Genomic DNA, 27,575 nt, shown 5'->3' on the forward strand with positions numbered 1-27,575 from the left:
GAACAGCATGGCTAGGAGCCAGATTCCCTTGAATGCTAGGCGAGTGCTCCCAATCTCAGATAAAACCTTACAGGACAGAAGGCAGAGGTGGAGCCTCACGGGGCAGCCTTGGCTGTGCATCCGCTGGGGACTTGCACGCAAACCACACACACCCCAACAAGCAAGTGCAGAGCAGACAAATAGCTTGGGGGCACCCACTGCAAGAGCTCTGGCATCCAGCCGTAAGAGGAGGGTATTAATTTCTACCCTGACAACACAATTAACATCAGCAGGCTCAGACACATACACCCTCTGCAGGCTTACGACAGAAAGGGGATCCGCAATGTTATCACAGCACTATTTCAGGGGGCAGTGGAGTGTCCAGAGGCTGGGAATCCTGTGTTTAGCCTCTGTATTGCAAGAGGCCAGTTATATTTAAAGAGTTAAGCGAGAAGTCGGGCCAATTTTTGCTTTGGGAAAGGGGCAGGCCTTTGGAGGAACTGGGAAGCAGGCCTCCCACAGGGTCAGTAATAAACGGCAGCGGTACAAGCTTCTCCTTCCTCCTTCAGAAACTGTAAGCTCTCTTCCTCCCACTGGGTTTGCGGTACTCTGGCCTGCGGATGGCAGGTATAGGGAAAGCAAGACATATTAGCGTCTTCCTGACAGGAAGATCATGCCAAGGCTTACACGCACGCACTATACCAGCTGTTTCCTCAAGAGGTGAGGCCACGAGACTGGAGATCTACGTGTCAGCTCCTGCCAGTGAGCAGGGCTGGGAGGGACGGGACATTCCTGAGCGCGCGAGTGTGCAAAGGGGAACAGGTGGAACAGCTTCGCCAGCTGATTCAGCAGCACCTGATCACAGCCACAACTGCACGGGACCAGACTTGTGGCTGCACTCCCAGCTCCTTTCCCGCCCCATGGCTCAGAGCCCAAACTAACAAAGCCCAGCCACCCCTCCTGGCAGAAAGCCCATCCCACCCACCTCCAAGTCTTCAGGGCATCCAACATTGGGAACAGCCTACTTTGGCTGGGAGGGATAAGGAGAGTGGTGGGACACGGACACACACACACACACACACACACACACACACACAAAAGTCCCTAGTCAAATCTTTTAGGCTGTGAATAGCACAGCTTCCCTCCCAAGCACAGTTGAACTTGTGGAGGGGGGCACATCTTGTTACTGAGAAATATAGACAGAGCAGGTAACAGTTTTGCCCAACATGGGGCTCGAAACCATGCTCTGAGATTAAGTCCTGTGCTCTACCAACTGAGCAATCTGTGAAATGTCTGCCAAAAGGTCCAGCTTTTCACATGCTCACCAATATTGGCATAGACACGAAGATCATTACCAAACTTCTTGTTGGAGGGGGACAAGCACAAAGCAGAGCCTGCATATAGTAGCCCAGAACCTAAGAGAGTGCAAAGAGGTCAGCCTAGACATGAATGGCTATGTATAATACTCTGGGTCCCTGCCACACAACACACCCACCCCACATCAATTATTGCCCAGGGCTAGCATGGTTGCTAGTACTGACCCATGTCCTCTCCTCCCCCATCTGCAACCACAATGGGCGGCTTCTCTGCACAACAGGCAAACCCAATATTTGGGGTGAGGAGTAATGCAGCTCTAAGGATTATGAAGCCAACAGGTTTTACTGTCTCTTCACATTCTGTCCTGGATGCCTTTTCAGCAGTATCCAGAGTTGAGAATTGAAAAGGGATCAGCCCCTTTTCACATGACAGGCAGCAACGACCACTTTCCCATTGCAAAGAAACTTAAAATGATGGCAGCTTGCTCACTGCACAGAACCACTGTCAGAAACTCCATGAGTGGAGTACAGAAATGGACCTGCTCAGCTACAAAGGGAGGAGAGTTTGCTCCAAACCAAGGTTGATCTTTCGAATCTGAATTCTTTACCACACCAGATGGAAGGGAAAGACAAAGGGGAAAGACTAGATATGGTGAAAGTTAGATAGAGCCTGATTACCAACCTCAAGGGGGATATTATTGTTTTGTACTTCACAACAGATGAAGGGGCTACTTGATAAGGGGGCCTTGCCAGCCTGGGGACAAATCAGATGTGACATTTGGCACTTGGCTTTGATTTGTGTGGCTGTTAATTTGAAATAAATAGCATGTGCAGAGGGAACAAAGTTGGATAGAAACCATGGTGGGGGTGGGGAGGGCAGGGGGTGTTAACCCTTTGTCCCCACTAGGGTACTTACTAGAATCAGGTCCTCACACCTGCTATTGACAATGGAAAGAAGGTAGCAAGCAAGGAAGGACTGTGAGGAAAATAGGCACCAAGAGTTTTCTGATTTTTACAAAAACCAGATATAGAGAGGGGTTATTTGCTAATTCCAAGCAGGACTGTAGTGGGAGGCAAAGGTTTAAAGCCCCTCTGTCTCCCATGCCATGGTCCCAATCTGGGTAGAGTCCCCCCCCCCAAAAAAAAAACCACCATTGGCTACTTCTTGTTTTAAAATCAGACATTCAAGTGAACAAATGTCACGTCTAGTTTGCTCTTCACATTAAGATATTAATCTGATACTCAATGAGGTGCTAGAAAGGTATAAGCCCAGCTCTCATGACAGGGAGTTACTGTGCCACACAGGCCACTGACTTAATAAAAAAAAAAATCTGAACCACAAAGAGTAGGCCAAACAACACAAGCTCTCCAACAATTATATCCAGGGACACTACTCTTCCCTTGCCCCCAGCCATCCTGGCATGAGCTTTTGCACATTTAATGAGCAGCAAAAATGATGCCAGGCAACATCCCAATGTGGTAAGCTTGTAGCCACAAAGGACACAGAGAGAAAAGCATCATGGAGACATAATTGCAATGGGAGATGAGTGGCAGCATATGATTAGGATCAGCTTTGGGCCCGCAGGTCTTAGGGGGAAATGCCGGCAAAAACTTAATAAAATATCACTGTGCCGATTCCTTCAAACAAACTTCAGAAAAGCAGGGACATGCCATGGTGCAACGAGAACACCTTCCAAATGAGAGCCTCATCATGTTTCAGAGAAGTGGGAACTCCCAAGCCTGGGAAAGGAAGCTAACAGTCCTTGCTCTCAGCCTCAGCGCTCCCAGCAATGTTGTGCTCACTCAACTCCAAACCAGACACAAAGCATTTAACATGCAGGTTTATTTTTTATTTTTAAATTCAAATAGCATCACAGGTGAGGGGGCTGCCAATTATTGTGTACCAGACATGGAAGGGGAGCTTAGCTAGTCCTTTCCTTGCTGTGGTCCTAATGCAAATATTCTGAAGCAAATATTTGCATTGTGGAAAGATAGGAAGCCGACTTATACTTAGTTAGACAACTGGTCTACCTAACCCATATTGTCCACCTTGACTTGCAGGGGCTGTCCAGGATTCCAGGCAAGCGTCTCCCAGCTTTTCCTGGAAATGTCAGGGATTGAACCTGTGACCTTCTGCATCTAAGGAAGATGCTCTGCCGCTGACCCTATGGCCTACCACTGAGCCACAGAAATCCCCCACTGGCATATTTAACACCACATGCCACGATGCACTGAAAGCCACATCTAGTTTGGCCTTCAGACACCTGCATCTGAAACCCTGCAGAGGGAAAAGCCTTGGTGGGGTGGAGAGAAAGATTTGGACAGCCACAAGAAAAATGGATTGGCTCTCCCAAGTGCTTTCAGTAGCCTCCATCGGAAACTGGGTTTTCCCCCCTATTCCAAAAGGGTCCCTGAGCTACCATTATACATGTTTGAAATTAGCACGCAGTTTGGGCCTTAGGTAGCAAAGACTCATGTGGTTAAAACACCTTGAGCACTTACTAATCCATGTTAAGTCATGACTTAATGATGGGAATGTGCCCTGAAGTGCCTCAAATGACAATTCTAGCACAGGTTTAGCAGTTTGCTGGGACACAGGAAGTGGGCATTATTTGCAGGAACCACATTCCATCCAGAAATCACTGGCACGTGCCTCACAGATCAGTCCTCAGTCCCAGCAGGTAAGGCCAGAAAGGGAATGAATCGAGGAGCCTTGCACCAACCTCTTGCGCAGCAGCTTCAGACTGCCCCACCACAGAGCATCCATAGGCCTCAGCAAACCTATTCGGCTGCAGTCTGAAGCTGCAGGGGCTTGTACAATTACACGTGACAAGAGTGCCCCGGGAACTATGCAATAGCCAGAGGGGCGAAGGCAAAACCTGTCTCCGTCAAAGCACCACCCACCTGACAACAGGCCCCAACATGCAACACAGGCTCCAGGGTGTAAGTACTATGCCCTGAAATGACATCAGTGCTACATTACACACATACAAAACACATCCTTGCCGTTATCCATCAAGCCTTGTGGTCCCTTCCAACTCTATGATTCTAGGCTTGCTACCCAGACTCTACTTCCCAGCACAGGGTGCTTCCTCTAAAGCACTCGTCCATACAGCAACTCTGGTGAGAAATGATCGCACTGATGCAACAGCACAGCCTGCATCTCAGGAAGGTTAGGTCTGAACAAACTAAGAAGAGGGCAAAACAGTGTAGTGAAAATTCATGAGGAAAGATGGAACTTCCTGTCACCAGGAAGCAGGCAAACATGAGGCAAGATTCAGGTAACTGGTCCCACTAGCAGAAATCCAGGCAAGGGTTTCCCTGCTATCATAATGGAGCTTTTCCTCACCCCCAGAAACGGCTCGGGAGGGATTGGGAGGACCCCCCAGAACAGTGCACAGTGGAGCAGAGGAGAGATTAAAAATGCTTCCTCTGACTGAACAATCTCTTTAGTGTGACACTGAAGTTCTTAACCCGAGGTACCACTGTATTTGTAATGTTAATCAGAAGGACACTTGTCTCAGAGGAACTGAAAGTCAGATATGCAGACTAGATCAATACATAGCAAGGGGCTGAGGTGGTCAAGTCTCAAGGTGGTAAAATAGGGCAGTGCTCTTTAATAGATATGGAGGTTTTACATCTTTGAATGCTTTGCCATTAAAAAAAGAAACCCTTCAGGTAGAAAATTAGCACGGCAGAGAGCTGAAGATAAGCTAGAACGTCTCCCCATAATGCCCTTTGTTTTTAACCTGCAGGAGATTTCAAAAATTGTGCCCTGCTCATTTTATTCCTCAACAAGTATAGTCAGTTCTCAATCTCTTCCCGCCCCCCAATGGACCACCTGAAAATTGTTGGGGATCTTGACAAACCACTTCATAAACTTCTCATCCTTCAGGGCTGGCATTCTCAAAACCAGAACCTGATCATAAAAATAATGAGCCATAGGTCAAGGCACTGAGAAGAGTTCCTTCAATTGTTGTTTTAAGGTAAAAATGAGTGAACTGCACCAGCACCATATAATGAAAATCACAGGCCTTAAGCCAGAACATCACTGGACCTTATCCACTCCCGATCAACATGGCCTTACCTTCCACTGCCAACAAAGTATAAATCATGTGCAGGCCAAAGTACAGACATTCACAATCGTTTCATGGTCTACCTCAATGGCGCTCATAGACCACCATCTGAAAACCTGTAGCCAACTCTGCCCCCACATTCTACTGTCCCTGTAGACAGGGGCCTAAATTTCTCGGTCCCAACATACAATCAAGTTTTCAGGGAATTACAATTATTAATGTCTTTTCTTGATAGAAAGGCAGAATAAAAACATTCCAAATAAAATAACAAATACAAGCAAGATGGGTGAGGGAGGTAATTTCTCCCTGCAGTAAACTTCATGGATAAGTTTATATTCTAGAGTAGGAAGGGGAACCCCATGCCCAGGGGCAAAATGTGGCCCTTTGCGCCTACCTGGCCCTCGAGACTTTTATCAGGGTGCCATGCAAACCTGCTCTGTACCTTCCTTGAAGGTTTTTGTATGGCTAGATTGCATCCTTGAGCTCTGAGATAATGCCTCTTGTCTGTTTGAATGGAGGACAGAAAAAGGTGTAAGAGTGCACAGAAACCAGCCTAGTGTACATATGGGCAGGGTATGAATAATAAAATTTATTTTTATTATTATTACATTTGTTGCTTCACCCACATTTCCTCTGCCCACCATTGGCATGAGGCTCTCTGACTGAAGAAGTCTAGAGGGTGTTGGGCACAGATCAGAAGCAGAAACTGACAGGTACACTGAAGGAGGCAACAAGCAGAGTGTGATACAGGACTCAAGGGGCAAAGGCGTTTGACTCAAGCCCAGAAACCATTCTTGAGGCAGGGGAAACCTGCATATGGGAGCCTTAGCCAAGCAGCCGGATTAAAGAGAAAAACAAGCAGGGCAGCCGCCACCGCCTCCCCCACCCTCTCAGACGGCCAAGGTCGCAGCTCAAGCTCTGTGGCAGGGTTACAGCCAGGCAAGAGGGAGGGGCACAGAGGCAGCCAGCAGCTTAAGGGGCAATCTTATGAAATCCAGAGGCATGCCAGCTGCAAGACAATGTCAATAGGCCTGCACAGGATCAAGGCACAGGACGGCTGTATGCTTTCAATTTCATGTAGGAGCCCTGCTGGATCTTCCTGTTGCCCCATGGCGGTAAACCTGGGAAACCCACAAGCAGGACCTGTGTCCAACGCCACCCTCCCGCTTATGCTCCCTAGCAACATATTCGGAGGCATGCTGCTTCCAATATGGGAGTTAATAAAGCCCTCGTGAGGAGCAGCCATTTAAGGCCTTATCCACCATTAATTTGTCTAATCCCCTCTTAAAGCCACCCAAATTGGTAGCCCCTCTTGTGGGACCAAATTTCATAGTACTAGCTATGCACTGTGTGAAGTACTTCCGTGTCTGTCCTGAATCTCCCATCATTCAGCTTCATTGGACAGCTCCAGATTCTAATATTACGAGAGATGGAGAAGAACACTCTCTCTCTCTCTCTCTCTCTCTCTCTCTCTCTCTCATGCAAAAGTGTTAAAACACCTCTATCATGTTCCTCGTTACTTGCTTCTTTCCTCAGCTAAAAAACACTCTCAAATGTTAGAAACTTTCCTCATTGGGGACTTGGCCCAGCCCACTGGTCATTTTGGCAGCCCTTTCTTTGAACAAACATCCTACTATACAGAAAATGGTTGGAAAATGGTTGGGAAAATATCCTCTGACCTGTGGCCATCCAGATGTTGCTGAACTACAACTCCCATCTTCCCTGATCACTGGTCACTCTGACTGGGCTGGTGGGAGCTGGAGTCCAGCAACATCTATAGGATTGCCAGGAGTGGAGGTGGAGCGGAAAATGAAAAACTGCTATGCCAAATGCCACTCCCTAAGTGAGGTCCTTGACAGAAGTGGGTGTGCGCTGCATTTTGGGAGAAGCTCTCGCACCATCTCGTACCCAATCAGCACAGCAGCGAAACAAACCCACCCATTTTCCAGCAAGCACCAAGAGGCAAAGGCTGTCAAGCTCATGGTCATGTTAGGTGCCTCCAGCAGGTTAAACTAGATTGGAGGCACAGCCAAGAAAGGGGAGTTGCTGGGAAATGTCAGGCAACTTCCACCCCACTCTAGCTGGCATGACGGAGCAGAATTCAAACCTCTTCCCACCTGCAAGGACATTCTCCATAGCTACAAATATGGGAGAACCTCGTTCCCACCAGTGGTTTCTGACTCCTTGCAAGAGAGAAAGGACTGCTTAAGTCAAGGGACACGGGAAGGCAACTAAGCAAACAGGCAAGGCAATCAACAGCAAGGGCACCGACAGCACATGCACACAGGCAATTATAGGCAAAATTCAGGGTTACGCTGAGTTGCAGGTAGTAAGGTGGGCCTGCCAGCACCTGCTGAAAGTGAAGAGAGGTCAAGCAGCAGGTCAGCTTCTACAAAGCATAATGTTAAGAGTGAGAGCCCCTTATGACATGTGCGTGCCATGTTCCAGTGGCGGTTCTTGGGTTTATGCATCCCAGCAAAGGTGGGTTGCATAATATGGTACCACAGGAAGGAAAAGTGAAGGTCCAAGCTGCAGAATGGAACTGAAGGCAGGCTCTAAAAGTAAAATAGCAATAGCAACCAACAGTTTTGCTAATATCCCAAAGGTTAACCAAGGCAACCCCTTTGTTGTGGAGTGTTAATTTGGGATCTTGTTTATCTTTCCCACCCCCCTTGCACAGGTGGTGAACATCAGGCCTGGGGCGGTCAAATGTGGCCCCCAGGCTTCTGTATCTGGCCCTCAGAACTCGTTCCAGGCCAGATTTCCCACTGGCACTGCTTCACACACAAAGAGCTTCTGCCTGGTTGGAATGTGTCTCCTTAATAACTCCTCTTCCTTGTCCAGACAAAAGAGGATTGTATGTGGAAGCTTGCCTGCTGTACAAAGGTAACATTTACATGTCCTCCTGCACCCACCGTTGCCTCCAGGCTCACCCACCACTGACAACCCCCTCACAACAGATGGAAATGAGGGCCTTGGGCTGGAAAAGGTGCCCCATCCCTGATATAGGGCAATATGGATGTGCCTGCAGTCATAATTCCTGAACCAGATTAAGCACCTGTAAGATAGAGAGTACCTCTGGGTTCTCTACTGTTCAAAGCCTAGCAGAGGTTCAAAATTCCTCAGCACAGGATTTACAGGGCATATACAGCTGTGCATGTTGTCAGGTCAGTGCTAGGCAGGGCCAATGGGAAAAAATAGGCCATCAGCAACAAGCATCTATGGCACAGTTAGAAAGGACCAGATGATCTCAGGGAAGTTCCAACAAGGGATCCTACCAATAACTGACCTGGCATCAGTTCAGGCTACTATAGAAAGCACTTAGCAGAGGATTCGGTTTGTGCCAATCTAGCCTGACATGGTAAGGCATTCCCCACCAAAATGAGGTAAAATGGTCCACAGAACAGGATTCCATAGTAGATGAATACACAACTTCATGGTCAACAAGTGAAATCCAACGGCACCAGAGTAGACCGAAGCATACCTGTTTCAGTCCTTTTTCACAAGAAGAGTCAAACTCCTTAGTGCTTGCTTCACTTCAGTTTCCTACACACACACACACACACACACACACACACACACACACACGGTTGCCAGATTGGATCAAAGAGATGTGAAAGGAATGGCAGAACTAGTTAATATCTGCATCGATCTCCCAACAAAATATACCCTTAAATGCTAAACGAACTAGTAGTATAAACCTCAAAGCTGCTAACAGTCATCTTTGAGAAATCTCTCAAGACAAGTGAGGTTCCAGCAGACTAGCAAAAAATAGCTACCACATCTATATTTAACAGGGAGAATAGGAGAAACCAGGAGATTACAGGCCCAATGTCTACCTATAAGACGTTATGAGAACAAATTCATCAAAAATGAATATATGTAATGTAGAAGAAAATGAGGTGATCATTAACAACCAACATGGACTTGCCAAGACCAAACCAATGTGGAACATAAGAAGCTTCCTTATACTGAGTCAGACTGTTGGCTGATCAGGCTCAGTATTGTCTACACAGACTGCCAGAGGCTCTCCAGGGTTTCAGGCAGGGAGTCCCTCCCAGCCCTGCCTGGATTTGCTGGGAATTGAACCTGGGGCCTTCTGTGCTCAAGGCAAATGCTTTAGCACTGAGGCATGGCCTTGCCCCATCAATGTCACTCTGTAGTAGGTTAGTCTCTAGGAGAAGGTTCCACACATTCTTTGGCAGGTGGAATATTCTTTGGCAGGTGGATCAGAGGGCACTACCATGAGGAAAGCAACCCTTATTCTTTCAAGCTGCAAAAGAACAACCAGTAAGGCATTAAAAAGTATATGGGGAGGGGGGGAGCCTGGAGGTGTTGTTGTGTGATGTCCAAAAGGAGTTATCTCCTAGGGGGTAGTGCTATTTAGCATTTTCATTACTCGCAGAAACAGGTAATATGTTCAACTTTGTAGATAATGCAAAAGTTCAAAGGAATTTGGGACGCCACAGAGGGCAGGATTAAAACAAGTGTCCTTGACTAATTGAAGTGCAAGCAGTAAAACAACATCAGTAGACCATTTTCTGGATCGGTTCCTATTTCATTCTTGGTGTGTTTTTTTAATGCTTGGTTTTAATGTTGTTTTTTTAGGTTGCTTTGAGTCACTTTTGTGAAAAAAGTGACAAATTAAATAAATAAGGTTGATATTTTATGCTGATGACAAGGCACCGCCCCCATCCAGGGCCTCTAGTAATTGCACACAGCTCCAAAGTAGCTTTACAAAATCAAGGAACAAGCAAGGCACTCAAAGAATCAAAAGGAGGACTTAGACTTTTGAATCAACATAAACTAAACAGGAATTGGCAATGAGGTGTTGTTGTTTTAAAAAACAGCTTCACTCACTGAAGAAAACCACAAAGAAGTAGTAAAAGGTTCTACTTAGAGATTACCTTCTAGGAACACAAGGGCAAGATTCAGAGGAATGTTTTGAAGGGCTAGCAAAATAATATATATAGAAAGGCTAAAGACAACAATCATTTTACAGGTGGAAAAGGAAGGTTTTTATCCTGTCCTTTTTTCATAAAAGACAGGCATCCCCAAACTCGGCCCTCCAGCTGTTTTGGGACTACAATTCCCATCATCCCTGACCACTGGTCCTATTAGCTAGGGATGATGGGAGCTGTAGTCCCAAAACAGCTGGAGGGCAGAGTTTGGGGGTGCCTGATATAAGACATCTATATGCCACTTACTTATCTGCATTTCTAAGCCGTGTCTCCTCCCAAAAGAAGCACAAAACAGTGTTCATGGATTCACCTATTTTATTCTCACCATAGCTGCATCAGGTTTGTTAGGCTGATAGATGATGATGATGATTTCTCCAAAGCCAAGCGGGGCCTTGAACTCAAGAGCTCTGCAGTCCCAAATGCCATATACTAGGAATAAGACATTGAGAACCACCCAAAGAATAGGTACAGCCACCATTCACCAGAAATGATAAATAGCCATGGGTCCCAGTTGTCGCAAAATGGATTTACAGAACAATGGACAGCAGAGCAAACTGCCCAGGCTGGGCAGCACCATCTTGTCTGACTAGCACCAGGCAGGAGGAGCCCCATCCTTGGACTGAGTTCAACTAGATGATCCAAGCCTCAGGTGCCTTTCTAGGAGGGCAGAAAGCATTCATGAACCTGGGACATTGAAGTACAGAGCACTGCATCTTCCATCCCGCTGCCTGCACTACAGACCAGGGTACAGTTTGGCTGAGGGAGCAATGTTGTTTCTTCTCCCATAAAGTCATACCTCGGGTTAAATATGCTTCAGGTTGAGCGCTTTCAGGTTGCTCTCCACAGCGACCCAGAAGTAATGGAACACATTACTTCCGGGTTTCGCCGTTCGCGCATGCGCAGTCAAAATGACGTCACACGCATGCGCGGAAGCAGCAAATCGTGACCCGCGCACACGCAGGTTGTGTTCACTTCAGGATACAAACGGGGATATGGAACGGATCCCGTTCGTATCCAGAGGTACCACTGTACTGGGCTTTGTGTATCAATTTTAGGCCTTCCATTCTGTGGTTTCAAGATGCCAGGTAGTTTTGCTAAAGTGCAAAAAGCATCCGCTATGGCTCAGGACTGGGTGAAACTAGCAGGGTTTGATTTGTATATAAATCACCATTTGGGGGAAAGAGGCAACATTTCATTTCACATGCCTGCACTACAGACCAGGGTACAGTTTGGCTGAGGGAGCAATGCAAGGATAAGCTGCCCATGAGTTGAGATTTTGGTTTATTCTTGGTGTCTTTGGTGGAGGAAAAACTTGCCACTGGGTGAAGGTGAGACAAGAGTCAATATCCAGACAGCCACACCTGTTTAACCTACAGAACAGCAAGTGAAACTGAATCAGTGGTTAATGGGACAGCAGGGCTCAGTCCTCCTAACTGGATTACCAGGAACATAGAAATGTGCCTTATACTGAGTCAGACCATTGGTCCATCTAGCTCAGTATTCTCTACACTGACTGGCAACAGCTCCAGAGCTTTGGGCAGCAATCTCTCCCAGTCCTACATCAATATACCAGGGATTGAACACAGGATCTTTTACATGCAAAGCAGATGCTTCTGTCACTGAGCTATGACCCTTCCCACTAGCCAAGAAATAGGTGTGTAAAGGTAAGGTAAAGGACCCCTGGATGGTCAAGTCCAGTCAAAGGCGACCGTGGGGTGTGGCGCTCATCTCTCTTTTCAGGCCGAGGGAGCTGGTGTTTGTCCACAGACAGCTTTCTGGGTCATATCGCCAGCATGACTAAACCGCTTCTGGCGCACGGAGGACCATGACAAGTGCCAGAGCACATGGAAATGCTGCTTACCTTCCCGCCACAGTGGTACCCATTTATCTACTTGCACTGGTATGCTTTTGAACTGTTAGGTGGGCAGAAGCTGGGACAGAGCAACGGGAGCTCACCCTGACACGGGGATTAGAACCGCTGATCAGCAAGCCCAAGAAGCTCAGTGGTCTAGACCACAGCGCCATTTGCGTGTGTACACCTATCTCAGCTGGTGAGCATCACTCTGGTCACTCCCACTCCTCCTCCATTTCCTGCCCCACCCTTTGCCACAAACCCTTGAGGGTGGGGATTACCCCAGTTTGTGGACGAACACAAAAGGGATCACGGTAATATAGAGAATTAACCTCAGGGTGCTACAACATTGCACATAATTACTAGCAACTGCTTTGGGTGTGCAACAAACACAGCAATGCCAGTCAGGACACCTGGCAGAGGTTAGCCAGTTCCTGACCCAGTTATGGGAAAGGGACCAGTTGCCGGATGTATCAGCTGAGTAATACGTAGCATTGGATCACACAGGCCCTGTAGCTACAGGTTGGGCTGAGGGAATTCCAAGTCCCTTCCTCATTTGGCTTTCAGTAAATTAAAAGCATCTGGCTCTTTTACTTATTGGTGAAGAAATAAGTGCAGGCAGCAGTGTGTCTAGTAAAGCAAGCTGGCACTCAGTTTCACTTGCAGATCTTTATTTTCAAATGCATACTGAAATTACTTAAAATTTAGTCGTGTAAAACTTGAAAAAGCCACTGCCATGTATATTTTTGCCATTTCACATTAACTTTCTACAGCCCCCACACTGTGCCTTTAGATCATATAGCAGTCGCACAAAATCCCTGGCTTGAGGCCGACTGATGACTCCCACCATGACCAGTAGCTTATTTCAGGAGCAAATGCCAGCAGTGTCATGTGCATTTTCTGACGTGAGGCAGGCAGGTGCCCTTTCCATAAAGGCTTGCCTTGCAGGCCGTAGGGGTTTTCAGGCTCTGTCCGGAAAACTATGGCAAACCCTAGCAAGCACATTCTCGACACACTTCACTAGACTTTGAACCCAGCACTGGCTGAGCAAGGCTGATAGCCCTGGCCTCCATCCAAGGCAAATGACAAGGCTCTCTCCTTTCCACCACCAAAGTGTACTGTTTGGTGTGTCATCGGGGTGACAAGGAAGGGCAGGGACAAGGGGAACCTGTTCTCGCTTGGGCTTGACCAGATCCTATATTTACACTAACTCCAAATGAGAGAACTGGTCATCCAAATACACGCCTGTGAATACACACACACACAAGGCACTTCAACATCCACCAAGCACAGCAATTCACTGTCCTCCTGTTGCTTCACGGAATGGTGGTTCCCACCTCAGCCCAGAAGCAGGGTACATTTAGTCTCTAAGAAGAAAACAGCTTCTGGGCAGAAAAGCCCTCAGTTGCGGGAGGGAGGGGGGGAAAGAGACTCTAGTTATTCATTGTCACACAACCTTGCAAGCCATTCCTGTTGCTCCCAGCTCCGGAGCTGGCTGTGGACCAGCAGGCTTCAAACCCTATTATGTTACTTTCAGGTCAACAGCCCCAGAGGATTGTCGTCATCCTCTCCTCTCCTCTCCCCATAGCAGCCCATACACAATGAGGAAGGCCTGTCACACACTAGCTGGTAGCCTCCTGGCCACAGGTATGCCAGCAACATGGAGCTCCTTATACTTTTAGAAGCCACTGTCAAGGGCAGTCTCACTTACCCACACCTCCACCTTGCCATATAAGTCGTGCTTAGGCTACTTCATCCACAGAACGCTTCCCCCCCCCCCCACTCTGCAAATCCTTACAAGTCTGACAGTTGTGGAGCAACGCGAAGGAAGCATGGCTTCTCAATGAACACAAAGCGCACAGGCTGGCCCACCACCCTCTTGGCAGCAGGGAGGGCGAAGCCAGGAGAGGGATCTGGGTTAGCAGGGGCACCAGAGCAGCGACAAAGAGCACACACTTCTATGAAGCAACAGCAAGAAGGTCAATCCCCCACTAGGGATTGTCTGCTCCCCCCTCCCCTCCTCCTCCTCCATCATGCATGAAAGCAAGGCCAATCTGCAAATCCTCACAGAACATTAATTCCAGGCCTGGCAGAGACAAAGGGAACAGCGGGGAGAGCCCAGGGTTGCCAAGGAAGGAACCACAGTCCTGGGCCCAGCATTGCCAAGGAGCTGAAGAGGACCAAGCTAAGGATGCAAAGTGGTCCTTGAGTAGTCCTTACCGAGATGGCGAAACCAGAGGATCAAGTACAAGCCCAGAAGCCTCACTAGTTACCTCCCATCTCTCCCCCCCCCCGCCTTCCAGCTGCCACAGCTTAGCCTCAGAATACAGCTCCACAGCTGGGGCCATGCTGGTGGCACCCATTGGCAGGGCTTCCCCTGGAGGAATTTAACGCCACAAAATAATGCCACTTAGCAAAGGTAAACACCAACAGCAGCGCCCTGCTCTCGGCTTCTGCCAGTGAATGCTGTCACTAAGCAGGGTGGGGCGGCACTGACACCCTCAGGCTCTGCAGACCAGCTGGACCCCAGGGAAGAGCATGTTTCGGCTCTGATCTCACCTAACAGTATGCTAGTCATGCAGGTGCTGCCAACACTGTTAACAAAAGGCAACACAAAAAGCCAGGGAGGAATTGAGCTCAGTGAAGGGGAGGGGAGCTGAGGTTTACCCAGGGCTGCTCTTAGCAAAGGAGCTGCAGCAGACATGGCAGAACACCTACCCACCCCCTCCGCTATCATGGCAGCCTCCCCCTCCCCTCACACGCCCCACTTCGACCTACAAAAAAGGCCCCTTCCCAGCCCAGACGCCAATTCCCCTTTCCTAATCACAGCTCCGTCCACACCTGGGGAAGCCCGGCACCTGCGTGGGGAGAGACTTTAGGCGACCCTCGCCAGGAAGAAAGGAGCAGACTCGAGCCGCCGCCCCCCCTCCACCTCAGCCCCACCCGGGCTATCTAGTCGAGAAGGCGGCGACCGAGCGGAGCCCATTGTTAGCGCTGAAAGGGTGGGATGGAAGCAGCAGGGCTGGTTGCCAAGGCAGCCCACCCCATCCCATCCCTCCCCGGGTGCTATAGCAGGTAGGGCATCCCACGGAGCCGAGCGCGATGGGGAGGCGGACATATTATCCTAGCCGGGGAGGAGCAGGCAGAAGAAACACAAACCCAGGAGCCCGCAAGCCGCCAGGGAGGGCGAGATCGGGTCGAAGGCGGGAGGGGGGGACGGGAATCACGGCTTCCTCTCTCCTTAACTCACACGCAGCCACTGGAGATCCCGCCCCTCCTCCTCGGAAGGGAGATCAGGAAGGGAAAGAAACCCCGACCCCCCCGACGGGCTTCCCGCTCCCTTCCCCGCGCGGGGCTCCCGCCGTACCTGCACCCCCGTAGCCCTTGGCGAGCACCCAGGCCAGGCTGGCGGCGCTGCGCGCCCGAGGGAAGTCATACTGATCCAAGGGCTTGATCTCGGGCACCAGGAAGCTTTTCCTCATGGCCGCGGCTGCAGCAGGGGCAGCAGCCACCATGGCCCCTCCACCGGGCGCAGGAACTGAGTTCGGCCTGCTGCTGCGGCGGCGGCGGCGCAGAACGAGCTGGTGGCGGTAGCGGCGGCCCCAGCCGAGCGCATCCCCGTCCGGTTTTCCCTCCCCTCCAGCTCCAGGTGCGAGCGCCCGCCCCGGCGTCCTCCTCCTCCTGCTCCTCTTCCCTCCCCCACGTGATCCGGGCCGTCAATCAGCGCGGGGGCGGGGCTTGCAGACAGGTAATTGCCCCGGGTGCGCGGTGGGGGGGGGGAGGAGGCGGCGGCGGTGTAAGAGGGTTGGGTGGAATGGAGCTGCAGCCCCGGGTGGGTGGGGCGCGTGCGCGCCTTGCAGTAAGCAGGCCGCCTGGCGCTGGTGGGGGGAGCCTGCAGCTCCATTGATCTTACTTACAAACACACGCGGCAAAGAGGAGGCTGGGATTCTTCCTGCTCCCTCCCTCTCTCCCCCCACCCCACCAACCCGTTCCTCCTGGCATAACGCTTCCTCTTTGCCTAGGCTGCAAGCGAGCGCCCCAGCCCTTTTCTCCGGGAGAGGGAGAGACACAAAGGAGCCGCAGCCTGGGCTGGAGCAAGCGAGAGCGCGCGCGCGCCCGCCTTCCCATGCACACCTCCACCATGTTGGGAGGCAGGCATGACCCTCCCACGGGGCGCGGGGAAAGTGAGGTGGCCTCCCGCGCTGGCCCCTTCCCGCAAATTCTCATTTATTCAAGTAGTACGTGGTGCGTGTCTGGCTCTGCGTTCTTCTTGCTGTCCGCTGCCCGGAATTAACTTTAAGCCCAGTTCTGATTCTCTCCCGCCCTTCCCAACAAGGATGTTGTTAAAATAATAATTTTAAAGAAGGTTCACCCAAGTGGGTTGGGGCACATTCACTCCAAGGAAAGGCTAAACGTTTTGGAGTGTTGTGGTTTAGAAGAAGGGGGAAATGATAAAAGTGTATAAAATTATAAATGGAGGAAATAAATTTTTCTTTCTCCTCTAAGACTAGAACTTGGGGTACCCAATGAAACTGGGAGTAGATTCAGATAAATAATTTTTTTAGAATTGACTCCGCAAAGGTGGCTTTAAAGGCACACTAGAAATTCATTGAGGGTAACGCTACTAATGGCAACTCACCAGAATGTCCTCCCTCCTCTGTCAGGCAGGATGCCTCGGAATACCATTTGTTGGTGTTCACAAATGGGGAAGAGTGTCTACAACGTTAGTGTCTCACATCAAATATAATTGATCTGTAGAAAAGATTCTATGAATGGAAAACAGAGACTCTGTAAATACTTTTGTAACCCAAGAAAACCTTTAATAAAAACTTTTTTTTAAAAGTGGAGAGAGTGCTGATACGCTTCATGTTCTTGCAATGGTTTGCCACAGGAACCTGGCTGGCCACAATGACAATGGGACGCTATACTAAATGAGCCCTCGGCCTGATTCAGCATGAATGCTCTCCTGGTGGCAGGCCACTGCTTTTGGTTGCAGCCAGACATGATGCTGACTGCAGGACTCTGTCTGTATCTTACAGATTCCTCTGAAGAGGGAGGAGATGTAAAGCACAGCATACCAAAAAAACATAGCTGTCAACCTTCCCTTTTTTTGCGGGAAATTCCCTTATTCCGGCGCCGTTTCCCGCTGCTGTCCCAGATTGTTAGATATCCCGTAGACTGTCCCCGGGACAGGTGAGGCTGCTGATCCCTTATTTTCGAGGCTGCTGATCCCTTATTTTCAAATCTGAAAGTTGACAGCTATGCAAAAAAAGGAGCAGACCCCTCATCCTCTCTGTGCCCCATTTAGTTTTCTCCTGGCTGAGGTTGCTTGAACAGAAGAAACATTTTTTTAAGGGTGAGTGGGACATGGCTGGGTTTAGTTCCTATTTTCCCACCAATGAAATCACCCAGTCTACCCCAGGATTTATAGGGAGTTGGTGGCAATCCTGATTCTACACATGGAATCTGCTACCATCAGAACTTGTCTGGCACTTAGATGACTTTGGAAAAGGAGTAGACCAACTCGTGGAGAAGGATTAGCCTAAAACCAGCTGTTAGCTCTGCCACCTAAATTGAACCTCAACCTTCAGGCACAATATGCCTCTTAGTGTTAGGTGCAAGGAAAGCAAACAGTGAAGAAGAACCACTAACTTGATTGCCCTGCTTCCTAGAAGCATCTGGCTGACTGGCCACTGTTGGAAACAGGATACTGGGCTAGACAGACCCTTGCTCTGGTCTAGTTCAGCTCTTTAGCTCTTAATAGTGGATTCATCTCAAAAGGGGACATGGTCTTGTTTGGAGGTTCTATGCAGGGGAGCACAGCTATTGTATACTGTACGCTTGACCGAAGAACACTCGTTCTATCTGGGATGGTCATCCTCTTCCACCGAGTGTGCAGCTTTGGGAGGGAAGCACATGGAGCGGTGAGGGAGGGAGGGGACACCCGCCTAGCCGGCCAGATCAGCCGAATTAACCCTGGCAATCAATGGGGTGACAGATGTCGCAGCCAGATCGCCCTCACATTTCAGCCTTCGTGTCTTTGAAGAGGGAGCTCTAAGCAGAATGCATGGGCAGTGGTAGGGAACCTGTGACCCTCTAGATGTTGTTGGGCCACAACTCCCATCAACACCAGCCAGCATAGCCAACCATCAGGGATGCTGGGAGTTGTGGCCTAGTTACACCTGGAAGGCCAAAATGCCTCATCCCTGGCTTAGAAGTGCTCTCTCAAGCAGCTGGCTTCAGTCTAAGAGGGTTGTTCTACTGCATGCAATCCAAGTTCTGGTGCAATTTGAGCTTATTTCTAAGTAAATATAGGGCCAGATGTGCTGCCAAGATCCAATTGACCTTCATTTAAAATAAGGCTTTCCCCCTACAATCCAATATTTTCATAATACTAATTTTAACAAAGTAACTAGTTCTATGGGGCAAAATCTGAGTTAATACTCAGAGATTCAAGGATCAAATAATGAAAGAAACAAGGCTCCATGGGTTGACCCTATGTGCCTGTTCTCTGTGTCCCAGTAGAGCTGAACTGGTGGTATTGGGTATCATTTCCATGGTAATACACAGAACGTTGAATGGATTGCACTTTGGAGCATTAGAATTCTAACATCTGGAATGTCCTATAAAATAAAGACATCTGGAAAACATACCCTCAGTCCCAAACAAAAATGAAACACTACCCCAAAGGATTGTGGTAGTTCTCAAAGTACATTTCTCATTCAGAAAACATTTTAAACATTGAGTAGTTGATCACTGTTATCCTGCGATAATCAGGGTGGGTTGCTAAGCCCCACTGAGCTTCAGGCAAGATGGTGGAGAGGAAGAAGGAGTGGAGGAGGTGTGCCTTTATTTAGATGTGTGATGTGGAGCAAGATAATGAATACACAAGCTAAGATCTATCTACAGCAGAGCTTTCCAAACTTTACATGTTGGTGACACACTTTTTAGACATGCATCATTTTGGGACACAGTAATTCAGTTTTAATAGCAAACCAGAGGTTGAACTAACCCCTTTCCAGGCCAGGGAGGTGTGAGGGGAGCATTTGCGTGACACACCTACACACTGCAGCCAACACAGAGACGTGTCGTGACACACAGTTTGGAAAGCTTTGATCTACACATACACTCAAGCAGGTAAATCAGACCTGAAAATATTACATGCACATGTTCAAAACTCTTTCACTATACCCTCTGATAGCAATTTCTTCCACTATGCTACAACAAAAGAATATCACAAATTTTCTAATAAGCTGAGCAGTTGCTTATAAGGACATTTCAGCAGCACTGGATGCATCAGTGCATCCCTAAACCATCTAGTTAGTTGTGGTCTATCAGGGTCCCCAGCAGAGTTAGACAGATATGCTTAGATGTGCTTCTTCCTAGTTCCAGGTGTGTAGGGTTAAGTAGTGGCCATTTGACTACTCTACCCAGGCTCAGAGGCACTGATCAATATTGCCTCTCTCTCACTTGTTCCAGGGCTGAGCCCTGGCACTGATGATGATGGATGTGGTGGATGGAGGTAAGCCCCAAATTTTAAATGACTTACAATTTTACACTTTTTTTACATAGGAAATAAAATGCCATCTGCATGTACCATCATGGGCATTTTGCTGCATGCACATTAAATTAATGCCTTTGGTGCCAATTTCTCCACCAGTACCTAGAAATACATGCAATCAGTATAAGCAATAATGTGTCATACTTTCCTATTCAGAAACATTTAATGTAGCATATGTAGCAGTCTTCTGATATACTTTTTTCTAATTTTTTTTATTGGTTTTCCAAAAATTTTGAACAGACAAACAAACATACATCTTAACTGTACTTGATCCAATTTTAGTAACATTGTTAAGTGACTTCCTCAAATCCCCCTGGCTGAATTTCAAAGTATATCATTGTAACAGTTTTCCAAAACCAATTTTCTCATAAAATTAACTTAATCACTTAACATCTTACTTTGTTTTCATTTTGACTTTAAACATATTATTCTCTAACATCACATAATTAAATCCTAAGCCTGTCTGATATTTGCAAGTTTTTCCAATTAAGTTATCTTAGCATATTTAACTAAATAATCTTTGAATTTCATCCATTCCTCCTGGTACTCTTCCTCCTTCTGGTCACGGACTCTTCCAGTCAGGTCGGCTAGGTCCAAAAAGTCCATCATCTTCATCTGTCATTCCTCCACTGTTCTTGTGATTTCCAATTCTTTGCTAACAAAATTCTAGCTGCAGTTGTGGCATACAAAAACAATCTAACATCTTTTTTGGGCAATTCCAAACCTACTATTCCAAGAAGAAAGGCCTCTGGTTTCTTAATAAATTATATTTCAACATTTTTTTCAATTCATTATTAATCTTCTCCCAGAAGTCTTTCATCTTGGGACAGGTCCACCACATATGATAAAAGGTACCCTCTTTTTCTTTACATTTCGTCTTCTGATATACTTTTAATTGGCATCAGCCAGCCATGACACCAGGTGAGATTTAAGCCATAATCCCATAACTCCCATTTGGGGTAAATCCATTGAACATGTGACACCACCTCCTCAAATGTTGCTGGACTCAAAACTCCCATCATTCCCTTGGCTGCGCTGTCTGGGCTGATGGGAGCTGGCAATCCACCAACTTCTGAAAGGCCTCATGTTTCCCACCTTTGTCTTAGGCCAAGGATTTTACATTTTACTCATTACAATATCTCACCTTTCACTTCCTCTGTAGAACCTTCAGTTCTGAGGTCCCAAATCATTTGAGATTTAGCGCTTTGAATTCAGCCCAGATGCCAACTGAGAGACAATTCCTGTTGGTACAATCCTGATACAATCACAAAAACAGACTTCTACACCGCTGGAAATTTCTGTACGGTTTTCATAGGCAGCTTCACATTGACCATATTACAGTAGCCTAACCTGGATGTAACAAAAGCATGCAGAACTATAGCAGTTTGGTGCACTAGAATAAAGTGTGCACAAGCATTCTACTTATTTATGTAGAAGCAAAGCCAAATCTTAAAAGCACTTCCAAACTGCAAATCTGCTATTCTTGGGTTAACCATTTTTTCAAGCAGCAGAACCTCCATCTTGCCTGGATGAAGCATCAGTTTGATCCCAGGAAATAATGAGATAATGTGTGGTTTCTAACAGAGACTTCCAACACTTTAAATAAAATCGTTAACAAAGAGGCCAGGTTAGTTTCACTGAATTTTCAAATGGGTGGATTATGAGCTCTTGCGTGAATAATAAATTACCTGCTCAGATAGACTGCTGGAGTGGAGAAGAATTCAGAGATAGAGATAGAGATGCCAGGAGTGCAGAATGATTGGCCTTTTAGACATTGCTGAACTACAATTCCCATCAGCCTTAGCAAGCATGGTCACTGGCCAGAGATGGTGGGAGTTGCAGTTCAGCAATATCTGGCAGTCCAAAGGTTCCCCACACCTGATACATGCAAAAAAATTTCCCTACCGGAGAACAAGATTCCATCTAATACAACATCCTTTGTGGAAAGCTCATTAGCAGGGCGTGACGACAGAAGACCTTCCTCATTGCCTCTCGTCGTATTCCTCGACACCCATCCCACCCACCCCCATTCTTAACAAACTAGAATTTGGAGCTTGGATCTACTGCCAGTCCGTTTCACGGGATAACACCATTGATAAGAGAGCGGGGAAACTGTATAGTTGCATCAGTCTGAAAAATCTAATTCAGATAAGATACAGAAACTGAGCCAGGGATCAAACAAATCAAGGACTTGTCCACCTTGCGTCAACCAATTACATTATGCTCCATTTGCCAAGGGCTGAGAATATATGCCAGGATGTTTAGTTCCTGTTTTAAATTTATTTCTATAGCCCTTACATAGGTTTGATCTCATAATTCTTTGAAGGCCCAGCCACTAACACGAAGAACGATGCTGCCCCTATTTCATGGGTTTGACATTGTAGATACGTGAACCCAGATGTTCTGCTTCCTTTGGCAAAAGCCTCATGTACTCCACCGGTTGAATCCGAAAAGCAGAGGCCCTCATATGCAGGGCAAAGTCTGTCATTACTTCAGTAAGGGAATGCAGTTGCAAAGCTCCCCACTGTTAATCATTATGTGAAGGCAGTCAAAGCAAACTCCAGAGCTCTCCAGAGTGATTGAGTCTGGTTTCTAGGGTCTCTCTCACAGGTGCATTTACAAACTTTAGGATAAGTCACCATTCCTCCAGTAAATGGAGAAAGCCATCTTCCATGCTTTGCTAAGGCCTTGGTAGGAAAAAGGTTAGTGATTACGTTATTTGAATGCAGAAACTTTATTGTTAGTATTATTAGAATTAGTATTTTTGCTTCTGTATCATCATAGTTCCAGCACTCCCTTTGAAAGCTATTGTTTTTCACAAATTTCCCCTCACTAAGCGAATGAGAACCGAAGGAGATTTGGATGCAGTTTCAAAGAACAAGGAATGCCAGGTCCCTGACTTCCCCACCCCAAATCTAACCGACATCCCCAGCAAGTCTCTGTGCTACCATCCCATCTCAGGGTCACCTCAGCATTATCTCCACCCATGCTATTGTTGGTAAAGTCCTCTGGATTCTTCCCACACTGGCTACAATTCTGCCCATGCTTACCTGGGGGAAAGCTGGACTGAACTCAGTGGAACCTGAGAGAAGAGTGCCCCCTGGGGACTGAAATACCTTGCTGTCTTACTCACTTCATACCAGCTCAGACATGAAGCTGTTTATCCCAATATCTGCTGTGAAACAAGCTCATGAAAGACGACTAGCTCTGTGCAAATACAACATGCCAAGGTCTGCCCGTCTGAAATCATTACATTGTGCCATTAGTTATAGCTGAGCAGCTGCACAGCAGTTACACCTTAAAGAATGGAAAGAATGCTCTTTTAGCTCAAGGGTGACAGAACAGAGGAAGAGAGGGAAATGTTTTCCCCCCTGTAATTTCTAGTACAACTCCAGCTCTTTCCTTCCCCACCCCAGTTTTTGAATAACAGTGTGTGCCTGTACTGTTGATTTATCACAACTGAAGCGGTTTAGTAGCCACTGAAATGCCTCCCATGAGTCCCACCATTGCCTGACCTAAATTTCCCCTATGATCAATATTTCGCTGATGAGTTTGGCTAATTCTGCTTTATCCAGCACTGATTATTTATTTCCTGCTTCAGACTCAACTTGCAACTGAGGTCAACAGCAGGAGGTAATTGAGTTACTTGAACTCCTTGCCTCTTGGATGCAAGAGCAGAGGTAGACCTTTAACATTCTGAGGTCCAAGATCTGGTCTGAAAAGCGCATGAGGTAGGTCTACTGTTGAAGATAAAGAAGTCTGACTTCATAAATCACCTCAACAAGATATTGCCTAGGAACCACAAAAGAGCTGGTATAGTGTAGCAGGTAATAAATTGAGCTGTGGATCAGGAAGTGCCTGGTTCAGATCTTACCTCTGTAATAATAATAATAATAATAATAATAATAATAATAATAATAATAATAATTTATTATTTATACCCCGCCCATCTAGGCACCGTCTCATGGTCCTCATTTCTGCAATATTAAGGGATAATAATTCAGACTTATCTTACTAGGTTGTTCTGTAAGGTGGACAACTAGATATTTCATATGAAGGGCTTTGGGCACTTTGAAAGAATGATTCTATTATTGTTGTTGTTGTTGTTGTTGTTGTTATGAACAACAACAACAACATGATTAGCCTGCTATGAACTTTTCAATGTAAGAGTGAAGAGTGAATACCATAATTAAGCACCCATATGCAACAAGACACAAACTGATGACATTATTTATTATTTTTATCATTATCCAAGGTTGCCACCCTACACACACCTATCTGGGAGTAAGTTGCCTTGAACTCAACATGACTTCTGAGTAAACATCCATTGGCTCATGCTGTACATCTCTCCTGCAGTCTATTTCCTCTCCTCCTTGTCTTTCTTCTCTCACCAGTCTTTTCTCTTCTCTCTTCTCTTTCTCCTAAGATGGCTTTGGTACCAGTAGCATGACCAGCTCTGGGTAACTTTGCATCCTCATTGCTGTGGGTCATGAAACCCACCTGCTCAAGACCGGCCTCAAGGCTGAGATACCCTCCCATTCAAGCTGCATGAGGAACCAGCCACCCAGCAGGAAAGAAGCAAGCTGTCAAAGCCTGCTTTCTCTTTAATTTCTTTCTCCCTCAAGCAAGGAATGGTAGGAGAGCCATCAACATCAGGAAGTATAGGAACAAATGCAACATTGAGGGCAGATCCACACCCTACATTTAAATCACATTCAATGCACATTTAAAGAGCATGAACTCTCCCAAATAATCCTGGCATTCCTGGCACCCTTAACAAACTGCAGTTCCCAATATTATTTGGAGAGAGCTGTGAGCTTTAAAGGTGCAATAAATGTGCTTTAAATGTATGGTGTGCATCTACGCTAATCAGTTACTACTGAGAGATCTATAAAGAGCCAGTGTAGTCGTGCAGACAGAAAGTAAATAAGGCTTGTCATATCCTAACCCAAGTGAGATTCTGATGCACTTAGAAGTCTGTGGCTCAGAGAAGAGCCAACGTGTTAAATGGCAGTTCCAGACTCCATCTTCCGTTCCATCAGTTCCACTGCAATTTGTGTAGCTGTGCATGTGTTTGCATACATACACACACACACACACACACACACACACACACTCATCTGCAGCATTGAACCAAAACATTTCATGCAAAAGGGAATAAGAGGGTGAACAATGGATAGTTTGTTCGGGGAGAGGTGAGCAAATGTGGTTTGGCATGGGAATTTGTCCAACCCAGAATGTGGGGAGTATTAGATACCTGTATGACAGAGGAAACTTGTGCCAGTGGGAGGAAGACAGGTTCCACTGATATGCCGGCAGAATGGCTACTGAGCTCTGTACATGTTCAGCTTAGGAGGGGAAGGGAAAGCAAACACACATGAAATGCCACAGTAGGGTTAAAAAATAACACACACACACACTCCAGCAGCCCTGGAAACACAACCCACTGATTTGGGGGCAAAGCCAAATGGCGATGTTCACATGCCACCCAAACATGGAAGGAGCCAATGAGCTCACAATGATGTGCTCCCTGCATCACAACACAGACAGCAATGCCAGGGTACCCCAATCCATATAGCACTGGGGCTGACCCAGCAGTGCCCCTGTTGTGACCAGTCCCAGATATCCTGCAGCCAGGAGTGTAAATCTCCTTATAGTCCTCACAGTCAACATTTTGGAGCACAACGCACGCACGCACGCACACGCACACACACACGGAGGATAGGAGGATGACTCCCACAGCACAGCTGCAAAGAGCACACACGGCCCTTCTGGGACAATAGTAATCTGAGGATCACCCAGGGAGGGAAGCAGCCTCTTGCAAAGCAGATGTTGGGAGTGGCCAAGACATGCAACAAAGGTAGCCACAGAGACACATTGGTAGTGGCCACCTCCAAGGGCTCACTCCATAGGGAAGGAGGTTAGGAAGCAGGAGAGAGGAGCTCAAGCCTCAACGAGGGGAAGGCAGTAACATGGCCCCACTTACCTTTTGCATGCATGACCTTTACATACACATACCCTAAAAAGATATGTTGGGGTGAAAGGCAGGGAGCTCCCAGGACCTTGAAACTGCAATGCCAACACCACAGAGCAGCTCCCTAACCACTCAGCATCATGACAGTATAGGATTCAATTGTTTTCAATCTGCTTAGGCTGATCCAGACAGAGTCAGTCCAAAATACGCCCCATCTGCACTCTGGGTTTTGCAACGTAGTCCTGCAAGTCACATTTCAAAAGCAGTAACACGATATGCATTCCACACAAAATGGATGGGATGGGTGGAAGCCTTGCTTAAGGAGGGGTGTTCCTATTCTTAAAGTCTGGATGATGAAAATCACGACAGTGATATGAGATAGGGAGCGTCTCTCTACTTGCGATGACAGGATTCACATGGAAGTTGAAACTGACTAGTCTCAGGGCGATGTGTGGAGAAGCACTTTGTCAGTTTCACCTTGCGTGCAAGTTTAGGTCAAGTCCCTGCTTATAGACAGACTGCCGATATTTGACCACGATGTGGCCCAGAATAGGAGGAAGAATAATATTTTTCCAGAGATAGTGTGTTGTGCTTTGCAAGCTAAGAAAACATGATACTCTCTCCACTCCAAGCAAAAGTCCCCCTATTAGGGAAAGGCTAGATCCCACACAAGAAATGAGCAACAACTTTTGCACATTTGCTGGATTTTAAACCTGGAAGGCCCCAACAATCTCTAGGGACAAAGTTTTGCCTTTAGATCATGCAGGGAAACACCTCCTATGGGATTTGTCCAGGGCTTCCGAGGTGCCTGAGTTTAAAGAGAAGTTCTCCATGGTAGCATATTCCTTGCCGAGACTGAAACTCTGTGTTGGCCTACCTGTTTGTGCAACTCACCAGAGCAGTTTTCATAATGTTCACAGTTGCTTTGTGATTTACCTGCTTATAAAGTTCTGATTAAGGTCTTGTTCTGCAAGTCAAAGGAGCGTTAAATGGCTACAAGCTCATTTTGCAAATGAATTAATACCTAGGCAAGGCAAGATAACAGTTAGAAGCAGAACGCAGGCCTCCAGTGTGGGTGGCATGACGATGGGTGCCTAGGCAAATCAGCCCTCCACCTGGTGCATTCTGCTCTGGGCAGAGGCAAGTTGTGAACTGTAACTAGACAGAACAGTTGCAAAACAAACAAAAGCTGTGTACACATTCAAGAGTTAAAGCACATTACACACACACACACACACACACACACACACACACATATATGTGGGAACTGTAGTTTACTGCTCACAGAGCTACAATTCCCAGCATCCTTAAACTACAGTTCCTAGGATTCTCTGGGGGGCAGAATGTGCTTTAAATGTAAGATGCGTAAGCAGCCTAAAGAGTCTTGTCAGCAGAAGCTCTGGTGCAATGTTTTCCCGCCCCCTCCTCCTCCTGTGCCCTACACGCCCTCTGAAATTGGCTCTGGGTGGGTTGGGAAAACCCCCAGAAACATGCATTGGTGGGGGTTCAAGGGGATTGCTCTATCTTAGGGTTGCCGTATATCCAGAGGTTGTTGAGCTTTTGGGGGGGCTACCGCTGAGCCTGAAACAGAGCCAGAGCTGCCTGCACCAGAGCCCAATCCTGAACCCCCCTCAAACCTGGACATTTGCTTACAATTGTAAAAATCCCCCCGTAGGACATGTCAGGGATTTCCCGGATGTATGGCAACCCTATTCTGTCTGGGAAATTTTAAAGCTGGCCCTGATGAAATGTTCAATATAGTGCAAGGCTGATTTCTTCCAAGTGAACTGTAGCCTACTGTTGCGTCCAATGGTTGCAGAAACCACCCCACCCTATAGTCCCTGTGCCTCCCCTGA

General features: G+C 47.3%; 1 protein-coding gene and 1 long non-coding RNA gene across 5 annotated transcripts in view; both read right to left on the minus strand.

Moving 5' to 3' along the window:
- CAMSAP3 (calmodulin regulated spectrin associated protein family member 3) overlaps positions 1-15,917 on the minus strand; it is a 47,032-nt gene extending 31,115 nt beyond the window's left edge. For 2 of the 4 annotated variants that reach the window (XM_081180573.1, XM_081180574.1), the window contains exon 1: positions 15,552-15,916. In XM_081180573.1, the coding sequence (XP_081036699.1) occupies positions 15,552-15,699 (148 nt within the window). In that variant the 5' untranslated portion in view covers positions 15,700-15,916. Of the gene's footprint in view, positions 1-15,551 lie in introns of all 4 variants that reach the window. The other 2 variants (XM_081180572.1, XM_081180575.1) reach the window with 2 other exon arrangements.
- LOC308579545 lies at positions 11,597-15,122 on the minus strand. Its single transcript, XR_014004533.1, has 2 exons — positions 15,026-15,122; positions 11,597-11,702 (listed from the first exon to the last, which is right to left on the minus strand). It is a non-coding gene; the product is annotated as an uncharacterized lncRNA (long non-coding RNA).
- Positions 15,918-27,575: the final 11,658 nt, after the last annotated feature.

The sequence above is a fragment of the Podarcis bocagei genome, assembly GCF_964188305.1.
Source record: "Podarcis bocagei genome assembly, chromosome: 2".
Classification (NCBI taxonomy): domain Eukaryota; kingdom Metazoa; phylum Chordata; class Lepidosauria; order Squamata; family Lacertidae; genus Podarcis; species Podarcis bocagei.